Raw genomic sequence first — 13071 nt, forward strand, 5'->3', positions numbered from 1 at the left:
TTCGATTCCTTATCACCACATAAGCAGAAAAAGCTGGAAGTGGTGCTGTGGCTCAAGTGGTAGGGCGCTGGCCTTGAGCTGAAGAGCTGAGGGACAGTGCCCAGGCCCAGAGTTCAGGTCCCACGACCAGCAAAAAAGAAAGAAAGAAAAATCCCTGAGACTCATATCCAACTAACCACTGAAAAGCTAGAAGTGGAGCTGTGGCTCAAATGGTAGAGTACTAATCTTGACCAAAAAGCTAAGAGAGTGCCCAGACACTGAGTTCAGCTAAATAAATAAATAAATAGTCACATTATTACTATCACATGTCCAATGGGAAATAAGAGGAGGTGATGTGACTAGAGTCCAGGGAGAGCTATAGAAAGTGGCAGGAAAAATGCAGCCCCAGCTGAACTGCAATGAGAATCAGAGACAAGTGTCTACTCCTCCCCTCTTCCCACTCTGAACTTTGTCATTTCCTCCCATTCACCAGCCTTTCCTGAAGCAGAAAGCAAGGGAGCCCATGCAAGGTGATCTGTTAGGGAAGGTGTAGAAGAAGATAGAGCAAGGGACCAGGAAAGCCAGCATGTGGCCAACTCAGCTTACATAACGCCATATCATCCTTCTCTCATTGGTTCTTAAGTGTTGATTGCTAAGTTTTAATTGGATGAATGTTACTTGCCATTCAAATTGCCCAAGCATCTCTAGAGATGGCCAACTATAGGACTACAAAAATTTCTTATAATGAAGGTCATTTCAGTGGGTTTTGTTTTTCACAGCTCAACAAACTGCCCATGAAATTGCTCAAACTCAATGTCCTCCCTCTTTAAAAGGCTGGAAATATTCTATTTTAATTTACATAAACAATGGGTGAAGTTTAAATGCTGTGTCAGACTGAGTGCCTTATATTCTTGCATCTTGCAGTCTGGGAGGAGACCCAAAATTTAGTAAGCACTGGGTTGGGGTGACCACAGTGGTGGTACAAGCAGTTGCCTACATTGGTTTTGATGAAGTCTCTGTGCTTTCTTCCCCTGAGAGCCTGTGACTTTCTACCATCCCATGAGTTCTCCCTTTGCTACCCTCTGTTAGATAACACTGAGTGAATTCAGCCCAGGAGAACAGCCATCTGGGTCCCCCTTCCTCTAGCCCTTGACCAAGATATTGACCATGCATTTCTCCACAGGCAACCACTCATGTGTACGTGACCATCGTGGATGAGAATGACAACGCTCCTGTGTTCCAGCAGCCTCATTATGAGGTGGTGCTAGATGAGGGCCCCGCTACAGTCAACGCCAGTCTTGTCACCATCCAGGCTTTGGACTTGGATGAAGGGCCCAATGGCACCATCCGCTATGCCATTGTCGCGGGCAATATCATCAACACCTTCCAGATCGACAGGCACACGGTCAGCAGCTGGCAGGAGGGTCCAAATGGAGGGTGAAGCTTCTCTGAGGGGTTGGTGAGAAGCAAAGATGGAGCCCGGGAGGAACCTGAGGGGTGAAGAGCTTATATGGATAGGGCCTCCTCTGCAAGCTGCCTCCCAGGCAAACCACAGAGTACCCCAGACCTCTCACCCCTCAACACCCTCCCACCCTCCCTCATCCCCGGTGTCCCCCTTCCCCCCAGGGTGTCATCAGGGCTGTCAAGGAGCTAGACTATGAGATCAGCCATGGCCACTACACCCTGATCGTCACTGCCACCGACCAGTGCCCCATCTTGTCCTACCGCCTCACCTCTACCACCACGGTAGGTGGGACTCAGCCTCCATGTGGAAGGCCCAGAAGGTTCCAGTGGGAGAGGGGAGGGGAATGATTAATGCAAAACTTCTCTGCTCTCAGCAGCTTACCCAGAGTGGCTGTGTGGCTTTGAGGGGATAACTGAACCTCTTGTATAGATGTATCTGTCAGACAGGTGAAAACACCTGTCGTCCTCCTCTCCATGGGAAAAGCATGAACTACCAACATGGAGCAGATCCCTGCTCTTTCACTTCCTTTCTGTGTGACCCTAGGCAAGTCACCTAACCGCCCTGAGCTTCAGTTTCCTTATATGTGTACAAAAGAGAGATTAAAAACATGTTTCACAATCTGGAAGGAACAAATGAGGCCATGTAAAATGCCCATAATATAGTTTGAGTATTATTAATCTTATGCCCACAGAAGATTTAAGCAATAGCTCTTCCACATGCACTCTTTGTTGGTCGTGGTGCTTGAACTCAGGGCCTCTGAGTACTGTCCCTAAGCTTTTTTGCTCAAGGCTAGCACTCTATCACTTTAAACCATAGCTCTACTTCCAGTTTTCTGATGGTTAATTGAAGATAAGAGTCTCATGGACTTTCCTGCCCCAGCTGGCTTTGAACTATGATCCTCAGATCTCAGCCTTCTGAGCTAGGATTACAGGCATGAGCCATCAGCACCTGGCCCACATGTACTCTTAAAATGCCCTCCTGACCTGGCACCAGTAATTTATACCTATAATCCTAGCTATGCAGGAAGTTTAATTCTGAGGATTGAGTTAACCCAGGCAAGAAAGTCCTCAAGACTCTCTAGTTGACCAGCAAAAACAGATTGGAGGCCTGGCTCAAGTGGTAGAATGCCAGCTGCTAATTAAAAATCTCAGAGTTTGGGGGCTGGGAAGGTGGCTCAGAGGTAGAGCGCTTGCCTTGCATGCATGAGGCCCTGGGTTCGATTCCTCAGCACCACATAAGCAAAAAGAAAAAAGCCGGAGGTGGTGCTGTGGCTCAAGTGGTAGAGCGCTAGCCTTGAGCTGAAGAGCTGAGGGCCAGCGCCCAGGCCCTCACGACCGGACCACCCCCCCAAAAAAAATCTCAGTGTTTAAGGCCCTGAATTCAAGCCCCAGTACTGTTATGCATGTTCATGCACATATTCAGGAGCATGCACATGCATGCACACACACACACACATACACACGCACGCGCGTGCACACACACACACACACACACATGTACACAATGTCCTCCTGGCTGGGTAGAAGTGACTCACAACTGTAATTCTAGCTACTCAGGAAGCTGAAAGTTGAGGCTACAGGTTCAAAGCCAGCCTCGGCAGAAAAGTCTTAGAAGACTCTTAGCTCCAATTAACCAGCAAAAAGCTGGAAGCGGAGGTGTGGCTCAACTGGTTGCATGCCAGCCTTGAGTGAAAAAGCCAAGTGAGAGAATGGTAACTCCTTTGTACAACTACTTAGAGATAATTGTTAAGGAAAAAAAAAGCCAAATGATAGAGGCCCTGAGTTAAAGCCTAGTACTGGCACACACACACACACACACACACACACACACACACACACACAGACATGTTCTCCTATGACTGTGACCCCCATTCAGCTTTTTGTTGCTGGTGGTGGTGGTGGTCATGGGGCTTGAACCCTGGTCCTGGATGCTGTCCCTGAGCTCTTCAGCTCAAAGTGAGTGCTCTACCACTTGAGCTACAATGCCATTTCCAGTATTTTTGGTGGCTAATTGGAGATAAGAGTCTCACGGGCTTTCCTGCCTGGGCTGGCTTTGAACCTCAATTCTCAGATCTCAGCCTCCTGATTACCTAAGATTACAGGCTTGAGCCACCAGCACCTGGCTCCCATTCAGTTCTTAAATGAGCCCTAGGAGACAATATTATCAGGTCCAGTGACTGGGCCCAGCCCAGGTAGGCCCCTGCTAAGCTTGTCCATCATCTCAGGTACTTGTGAACGTGAATGACATCAATGACAATGTGCCCACCTTCCCCCGGGACTACGAAGGGCCATTTGACGTCACCGAGGGCCAGCCAGGGCCCAGAGTGTGGACCTTCCTGGCCCATGACCAGGATTCAGGCCCCAATGGGCAGGTGGAATACAGCATAGTGGACGGCGACCCTCTGGGTGAGTGTGGTCTGTTCTTGGGAGCAGGGGAGGGTTGACAGGCAGGGACAGCCCATGGAAGGGCCTTTTTCCACCCTACTCAGAAGCAGGGAAGTGGGTCTCCAGGTAGTGAGTCACATGGGTTTTCTTATCTAGCCCTCTCTGTGCCTCAGGCTCCCTGTCCATATGGTGCTATTGGGCAGAACACCTCTTTTTTCAAAGGAAATAGGGAGCACACTGTAAGGTGTGGGGCTGAGGCTGTTGGTCTTGGAGAGTCACAGAGCCTATGAGAAAAGGCCCAGGGCTGAGGAAATAACACATCCTCAGCACCCCACGTGCGGGGTGCATCTCTGCATCATCCACTATCAGCCTTCACCAGTGTCACAGCCGCTCTCATTGGTCAGAGGGCAGAATGTGTATGCCTGGACTGGAGAGCGCTTTTCCAGGTCACTGTAACTCTTCCCCATGGAGTGGATATCCTGCAGGCCTGGAGAATCAGGGACAAGCAGGAGGCATTAGGATGACAACAGGGAGTAATGGGGATTGTGAGAGCCACTCACATCATGCAGATAAAAAAACAAAACAAAGCAAATCTTTTGAGTACCATCCTGATATTTTATTGATCCTTCAACAGCTACTTGTGCTAGCCAGGTCTGGGGGACATGGAACAAACACCCATCCCACCATATAGAATGTCAGTGAACTAACTGATTACATAGATAGTTTTGTATTTGGAGAGGTACTGGGTGCTGTGGAGACCAGTAAAAATCAAACGGAGGTGGAGGGTGCCAAGTGCCAGAGTGATTAGGGATTTTAGATAAGGTGTCCTGAGAAGACCTGTCTAATGAGGTAGTATGTGAGCAAAGATCTGAGTGAGGTAAGAAATGGGTCAAATGGACATGTGGGGAAGAGTATCCCAGACAGAGGCAACCGCAAGTGCAAAGGTGTGTGCCTATAAGCTCTTAAAGAAACCAAACCACCTTGTGTCTGGAATGAAATTGAGAAAAAAATGAGGAGGAAGAGTCAAAGTGAGAGGATCAGTGTCCAACATTGAGGCTTCTTTGGGAAGATTTGGCTTTTACTGAGTGAGCTGGACACCACAGGGAAGGGACATAATTTTACTCACATTTTAAGGGAACCCCTCTGATTCCTGGGCTTGAAGCAGACCATGGCGTGCAGGGGAGGAACGGGAGCAGGGAGGCTATCTAGGAGTCAGCTGCAAACATTCAGGCTGACAGTGGGGAAGCTGGGACCAGCCTGGAGGCAGTGAAGGTGATGAGAAAGAAGTGGCATATTTCTGGCATATTTCACTGGGCTGTGCTGGTGGATTGGATATGGGGTGTGAGAGAGGAAGTTGGGGTTGGGCCTGAGCAAGTTGGAGATGGCAGGCAGAGCAGGTATGGCTGAAGGGGAGCTCAGTTTGAGATGCAGGTAGGAGGTTGTTTGTAAAGCTTGGAATGCCAGAGAAAGGTCTGGGCTGGAGACAGTGCAGGGTCAGCATAGAAAAACTGAAAACCATGAGAGACCTAGGAGAAATGGGGAAGGCCCAGAAGCAAGCATAAAACCTGGGCTGATCAGCAATTAAGGCCCTGAAAAGGAAAACAAAACAAAACTACTTCCACCATACACACTGAGCCTCTGCTGTCTGCCCTCTTTCTCAGGACTTCAGCTGTCCCCTCTGCCCTGACTCACTTTGGGGCCCATTTCCTGTACCTCCTCCTCCCTCAAATCTCCAGGTTTCCTTACAGGGCTCCAGGGTTTCTTCAGGAATCCCTATCATAGTAAGAGTAGCTGCGGATCAGCATACACAGGTCAACCAGGCTTTAGTACTGCACAGGGGCCCATTTTCCCAATGGGAACAAGGCAGGGCTGATGAACGATCTGCCCACAGATTTGGACAGGACTGGATGGAAAGCCTATGGTTTTAGCCTCCTATCACAATAAAGTGGGGGGTGTTTTTGACACTACTGAGAAGGCTGATTTGCATTGTGGTGGCCTCTGGCCACCTACTCCCAATCTCCCAGCTGACCTTGCAGAGGTCCAGCTTGGCCCAATCCCTGTGGCCTGCTTCTTTGAACCTTCCAAGGGATGTGATTGCATTTCCCCTGGCCTGGGAGGGCAGGAGGCCACCTACTGGCTCCTATAGGACCTGCACTGGGCTAGGAAATGTCTAGAAAGGGAACCCCCAGTTCTTTGGAGACCTTGGAGCAGCAGTGTGTGTTGGGGGGGCGGGGGGCAGCTCAGGAAATCCTGCCCAGGACAGCTTCCGCCCCTCCAGGCTGGAAGCAGTCTGGGAGTGAAAGACCAGGTGGGAAATCCCAGCTGTGGATGGAGAATGGAGGGGCTGTTTTGGTCTGGTCAAGGAGTTGTAGGCTCTGGAGACAGAGGAAGTGAGAGACAGGTAGAAAAGATCGTTAAGTTGTCTTTGCTGAGTCTATGTGCTGTGTGTCCATAAGCAAGTTAGTGCTCCACCCCAGGACTGTCCCCTAAATGTCAAGAGGAAAAGAGAAAAAAGTAACTCTCCCCAATTCAGCTCTGGGAGAGAACCTGATCTTCCTTTTATCTTTACTCATCCCCAGCCCCATCCTCTCTGCTCCAGCCGGGCTTCTACCTGCCCCCTGGCTTCCTTTACCCCTTCTTGTTTGCACTCCATAAAAGAAGCAGTGTATGGGCTGGGAAGGTGGCTCAGTGGTAGAACGCTTGCCTTGCATGCCTGAGGCCCTGGGTTCTATTCCTCAGCACCACATAACCAAAAAGAAAAAAAGCCGGAAGTGGCGCTGTGGCTCAGGTGGTAGAGCACTAGCTTTAAGCTGAAGAGCTAAGGGACAGCGCCCAGGCCCAGAGTTCAGGCCCCACGACCGGACCCCCCCCCAAAAAAAAACAGAAGAAGAAGCAATGTCTAAAAAATAACTTCAGTCCTGGTGGCTCAGTGGTAGAGTTCTTGCCTTGCATGCATGAGGCCCTGGGCTTGATTCCTCAGCATCACATAAGCAGAAAAAGCTATAAGTGGTGCTGTGGCTCAAGTGGTAGAGTGCTAGCCTTGAGCTGAAGAGCTGAGGGACAATGCCCAGGCCCAGAGTTCAAGCCCCATGACCAAAAAGCAACAACAACAACAACAACCAAAAACAACCAACTCCAGTCCTGAGAGATACACTAGGCTGAGGCCCAGGGCCCAGCGTCCAAATCTCAGTTTTATTGAAGTGTGGACAAACTGTCCCTCTCTTCTGCATCTGGCTCCATCTTCTAAAGGACACAGCTTCAGCTGGAGACACTGACATCCAACCTCTTAGTCAGGTGCAGATGAAAGCTGAGCCCAGGAGCCAGGAACCAGTGGAGCTGGGTATTAAGGGCTCATACCTGTAATTCTAGCTATTTGGGAGGCTGAGATGTGAGGTTTGAACGCCAGCCTGGGCAGACAAATCCATGAGACTCTTATCTCCAATTAACCAGCCCAAGAGCAGGAAAGTAGAGATGTGACTCAGGTGGTAGAGAGCCAACCTTGAGATTTTTTTTGAGTGTTGTTGTTTATTTTTAAAAAAAGCAAGGAGGGGCTGGGAATATGGCTTAGTGGTATAGTGTTTGCCTAGCATGCATGAAGCTCTGGGTTCAATTCCTCAGTACCACACACACAGAAAAAGCCAAAAGTGGTGCTATGGCTCAAGTGGTAGAGTGCTAGCCTTGAGCAAAAGAAGCTCAGGGACAGTGCCTGGGCCCTGAGTTCAAGCCCCAGGACTGGAAAAAAAAAGAAAAAAAGAAGGCCTGAAGTCAAAGCCCAAGAACAACAAAAAAAAAAAAAAAAAAAAAAAAAAAAAAAAAGAGAACAAACCCAAAAAGAAAACCTCAAAATGGGGGGGGCCCAAAAAACAACCCCCAACGAACCAACCGGGGCCCGGAACCCAACAAAAGCATGCCATTCCTCAACATTAGGATTTGTCCTAGGCCTTGAACCCCTGTCTGGGCACAGTCCCTTAGCTTTTTCACTCAAGGCTAATGCTCTGCCACTTGAGCCACACTCCCACTTCCAGCTTTTTTGGTTGTTTATTGGAGATAAGAGTCTCACAGACTTTCCTGTCCAAGCTGGCTTTGAACCATGATCCTCAGATCTCAGCCTCCTGAGTAGCTAGGATTACAGGCATGAGCCACTGGCATCTGGCATTAGGCTTTACTTGCAAAGCATTCTTTTCTGACAAGACACAACATTTAGTAGAGATGGCATCTTACATGAAGTATCATCTGCCGCCACTGTTAATCAGTTTCTGGTTCCCAGTGATTAAGAGTGAGCTCATAAGGAGAGGGAGTCCACTTTCAATATAAGGGATGTATCTGGAGAGTCAGATGTTGGCCTGTCCCATGGCCCGGGAAGTGACACTGATTGATTCAGAAGTGTAGGCACATGGGGGCATAACTACATCACACCCTGGTACTTACCTGTTGCCCTTGGAGAGAATAGTGGGGGTGGGGGTGGCATGGGAGGCCATCCCCAGACCCAGCAAGGTCACCTCGCTGGAGGAAGGAGGAGGCCAGACTCCCCAGACCCTCCATTCCTGACTGTCCTATGTCCTGATGGCCCTCAGGGGAATTCATGATCTCACCTGTGGAAGGGGTGCTGCGGGTCCGCAGAGATGTGGAACTGGACCGGGAGACAACTGCCTTTTACAACCTGACCATCTGTGCCCGCGACAGGGGAGTGCCCCCACTCAGCTCCACAGTGAGTCCTGGAAACACTGCCCTCCTCAGCCCAGAGAAGCCACCAGCTGCCTCTCAGACTCCTTGCTGAAGGCCGGGCATGGGCTGACAGCATGGCTCCTCAAAGTACACCCTAACAGCACCCTCCACATAAGCCCTTCCCACCAGGCCTCTGCTCCAGCCCCAGCCCTCTCCCTCCACCCCTACCCCTGCAGCGCTCCGTCCTCCACATTTCTCTTGTTTGGCTTGCCTTCCTTTGATGTTTTTCTTCCTATTTTTCCATGACTATCTGTGCCTTCCTTCCTTCCATACCTTTGCTGCCCTTTTCTGTCTCCCCATCATTTTCCCTCTTCCTCCCTGTTACCCCCTACTCCTCTGGCTACCCCCAGATGCTGGTGGGAATACGGGTGCTGGACATCAATGACAATGACCCGGTGCTGCTGAACCTGCCTCTGAACGTCACCATCAGTGAGAACATCCCGGTCTCCAGCTTTGTTGCTCATGTCCTGGCCAGTGATGCTGACAGTGGCTGCAATGCTCTCCTTACCTTTAACATCACTGCAGGCAACCGGGAGCGGGCCTTCTCCATCAATGCCACGGTAGGCCGTGCCCATGGCCCCAGCCTCTCTCCCTAAAGGAAGCAGGCCCCTGCCCTACAAGCTGTTTTTCTTTAAGATAGGCTCTTGTTATGTAGCTCAGTCTCCAGAGAACCAGGATTATAGGCATGTACTACCACAACCAGCTTCCCTGGAAGGTTTTCAACTGCTGTTGTTCAAATTCTCAGTTCTAGTTCCTTGATTGGGATGAGGAAATCTCTGTGCTAAGCGTGAAATCTTGGAGTTTCCCCAATGACCCAGGTTAAAGGGAGAATTCCTTAGACCAATTATAACAAGTAGAGTTTGAAGAAAGAAGTAACCGAAGTATGAAACAGCCAGATATGGTAAAGCATCCCTTGAATCCCAGCACTCAAGAAGCAAAAGCACCTTGAGCTCTAGGCCAAGATCTGGTTATGTAACCCAGACCTTGTCTTAAAAAAAAAATTCACAAACTGGCAGGTTCTAGAGGCCTACCAACTTGACTCATGAGCAGTAATTAAACAAATGAGACAGAAAAACAACTTAATGGACTGAAGCTTAGTCGATCGAAGGCAGCTGATTACAGCTTAATTAGTTAACTGTCAACAAGACCTCCAGCTAAGTAAAAGTAAAAGAAAAGGTGGGTTAGCCTATGCTCAGCCCAAATCTGTGGTGTTTAAAAGTATCCATGTGGAAGTCCCCCCACCATCCTGCTTGAGGTTTGTCTTGAGCAGAGATGGGGCCCAAGCCTCTGGTCACTTGGTTACATCAAAGCCCCTTGGAGTGGCTTCCTGGAGTGTCCATGTTTGCCCCATCCTTTGGGGGCAGCTAAACCTAGCATCAGTGACCCACTGGCAAGACTCTGCCACACCTCTATAGCTCTCATCTCTCAGGCAATTTGGGGAGCTGCAGAGCGTGGGACCAGAGCCCACAGTGGGGAACAGGTGCCACTTGGCTCACCAGCCATGTGCATCCCAGACAGGGGTGGTCACTGTGAACCGGCCCCTGGACCGCGAGAGGACCCCAGACTACAAGCTGACCGTTTCTGTGAAGGACAACCCGGAGAACCCCCGCATAGCCAGGAGGGTAAGCTAGGAGGGCCCTGTGGGTACCACTCTCCCCCAGGGTGGCAACCCTAGGGCTTACATGCACAGGCTTTGCACTCAGAAAGTGCTGGGTTCAAATTCCAGTTCTACCTGTCTTTAGGTGTGTGGCTTTGGCAAACTAACTTCTCTGAGCTTCCATTTTTCTCTTCGCAAAATTACTGCATCCACCCAGACTTGTGAAGCCTATGAAAGCCATATATGTAATGTCCTCAGCACAGTGCCTGGCCCATGGCAAGTGATCCATAAATGCCACCTATTATTTTCTTTCCTCCTGAAACCATGGGCATGTGCCCAGAAGTGCCTGTTTTACAGTCACATTGCACTTGCAAGTCCTATAAGGACTATATTGTCCTTGAAAGACCAGCCAAAAGAAGTTTACTGAAAGGCAACAAATAGGTGTTGCCTGACAAACTCCCTTCCTGGGTAGGATAGGCATGTTCTCAGCTGCTATGAGGTCAGAGTGCAGAGCCCTGCCCAGGAGTCCTTGGGCCTGCTCCCCTCAGCTCTACTCTAGCTGAGTGGCTCAGCCCAAACACTGCTCTCTCAAGGCCTCAGTTTCCTCATCTATAGCTTTCTTCAGGCTAAAGGTGTCATATGCATGGCCTCTCTCACTCGGTACTCCTCAGCTTCCTCCCTCCTCCCTGCCTCTTCTCTTTCTTGGTCTCCTACCTACCCCCTTACCCCCAGTTATGAGTTATGGAAACAGGGAGGCTGGAGCTGACTCACTGTCATGGCTGTGGACCAGACGTCACTCATGCTCCCACATCTGTGAAATAGCACTTCTTTCATTCCAGGAGTCACAGGCAGTGGGAAATAAAGAGCTATGTGTTGGATGGACTCTGATGGGTGTCAGACAGGATTTGTAGGTTGAGTGTGTAGCTCAAGTAGTATAACACCTGCCTCAAAAAGTTCAAACCTCAGTACTGACCACACACACAAAAAACTGTAACTTAGTCTGGGCACCAGTGGCTCACGCCTGTGATCCTAGCTACTCAGGAGGCTGAGATCTGAGGATCAAGGTTCAAAGTCATCCTGGGCTGACTGTCATCCAAATAACCACCAAAAAGGCAGAAGCTTGAGCTGTGGTTCAAGTGGTAGACCATTAGCCTTGAGCTCAGGGACAGCCCCCAAGCCATGAGTTCAAGCCTAGTAGCACACATACACACACACACACACACACACACACACACACACACACACACACACACACACCTAGAACTTGCCTTCCTGAATTGCTTACCAAAAGGTGCAACACAGTAAAATACCTCATCTATTTATCTTCATACCACTCCCTGAAAGAATTAAAATTCCTACTTGTTCCTGGCTTGTGCCATGCCATGGTAGAGTGCTTGGCTAGCATGCACAAGGCCCTGGGTATCATCCACAGCACTGAAAAAAAGCCATATGTCAGATTGGAAAATCAAGGCCCAGATGAGATTATTTGCCTAAGGTCATTCAATGAGCTGGTACCAGAGGGTCTTGAACCCACATCTCTGGACCTCTGGAGTGGGCTTTTTTTTTTTTAATCATCTGCCTGTTCCCTGAGTTCCTACTTTTCAGCCCTCTTCCTGGGGTCCTTGGCTGGAGCACAACCTACAACCTGTCCTCATCCTGCCCCTCACAGGACTTTGACTTGCTGTGGGTCTCTCTCTTGGATGAGAATGACAACCATCCCCTCTTCACAGAGGGCACCTACCAGGCAGAGGTGATGGAGAACTCTCCTGCAGGTAGGTATTGCACCTACCCAAGCCATGGCCGCCATGGTCAGGCACTGCTGGAGCCTTGGGTGCTAAGGAGGTCCTGTGGACCTGGTAGTGTAGCTTAATGTAGCCCCCAGTGGGTATGCCGTAGTGTCTCAGGGGAGGGCACAGCTCTGAGGGACTACTGACAAGGCAGCAGGTCTGGATGAGATTATTATGGTCATTGGAGAGAACAACCTAATGCCCCCAAGAGGGTATTCAAGCCAAACATCAGTACTTCATGCCTATAATCCTAGCTACTCAGGAGGCTAAGATCTGTGGTTCAAAGCCAGCCTGGGCAGGAAAGTCTGTGAGACTTTTTAATCTGTAACCACCAAAAATCTGGAAGTAGAACTATGGCTCAAGTGATAGAGTGCCATCCTTGAGCCAAGAGAAAAAAATAGCTAAGGAACAGTGCCCAGGCCCTGAGTTCAAGCCCCAGTACTGGCAGAAAAAATACATTAAAAATAAATGAATAAATAGGGCATTCAGGGTAGAAGGACTATCCAGGACAGGCAGAGCCCACTCCTCCCTCCATGCTCCCCCAACCCCATTGGGTAGGAGCTCTTGGAGAAGGAGGTAGGGATTCTGGGTAGCCATTATATATTGGTCAGCCTTGTCTCTCTTCAAAGGGACGGCACCTGCCCTTTAATACAATCTCTCCCAACCCCCAGTCCTCAACCTCCCCAGCCGTAAACTCAGATTCTAAGTGTAAAAGAATGAGCTAAGATCGAGGCTCATTGGCAGGGCAGTGCTTTCCCTACTTGCCTCTGCCCATGTCGGCACATGTCCATAGCGTAGGTTATACTCATGCATAGATACAATGGGCCCTGTGTGCCCACTTGGCACCCTCTCGGCACATGTGCTCACTTCCTGCAAAGGCAGACAAATACATCCAGGAGAGCCACAGGATTGTGTGTGTTTCCTTGGTAAAGGATGAAGGACACACGGGCCCATGCACCACCAGTGGGCTCCTAGCCATACGTGGTCAGACACTGTAGTTAGTGCATTGCATTACACACATGTGGACAGATAGGACCAACATGGGGGGGTGGGATACCAAGGAGCCCCCAGACCCTCCTGAGGAGTGGCCAGCCTCAAAGGCTGCTGGGAAGCAGGTGTGGCTCCAGGCAGGCC

At 49.9% G+C, this 13071-nt stretch overlaps 1 protein-coding gene across 6 annotated transcripts in view; it reads left to right on the forward strand.

Moving 5' to 3' along the window:
* Window positions 1–13071, forward strand: part of Cdh23 (cadherin-related 23) — a 323607-nt gene that overhangs the window by 283800 nt on the left and 26736 nt on the right. For all 6 annotated transcript variants that reach the window (XR_001175416.1, XM_013025633.1, XM_013025635.1 and 3 more), the window contains 7 exons: window positions 1163–1384; window positions 1606–1725; window positions 3669–3849; window positions 8403–8536; window positions 8904–9113; window positions 10068–10175; window positions 11820–11922. Coding sequence is in view for 5 of the 6 variants with exons in the window: in XM_013025633.1 (XP_012881087.1) it covers window positions 1163–1384; window positions 1606–1725; window positions 3669–3849; window positions 8403–8536; window positions 8904–9113; window positions 10068–10175; window positions 11820–11922 (1078 nt within the window). In the remaining variant the exon portion in view is untranslated. The remainder of the gene's footprint in view (window positions 1–1162; window positions 1385–1605; window positions 1726–3668; window positions 3850–8402; window positions 8537–8903; window positions 9114–10067; window positions 10176–11819; window positions 11923–13071) is intronic.

The sequence above is a fragment of the Dipodomys ordii genome, unplaced genomic scaffold (genome assembly GCF_000151885.1).
Source record: "Dipodomys ordii isolate 6190 unplaced genomic scaffold, Dord_2.0 Scaffold86, whole genome shotgun sequence".
In the NCBI taxonomy this organism is placed as follows: Eukaryota; Metazoa; Chordata; class Mammalia; order Rodentia; family Heteromyidae; genus Dipodomys; species Dipodomys ordii.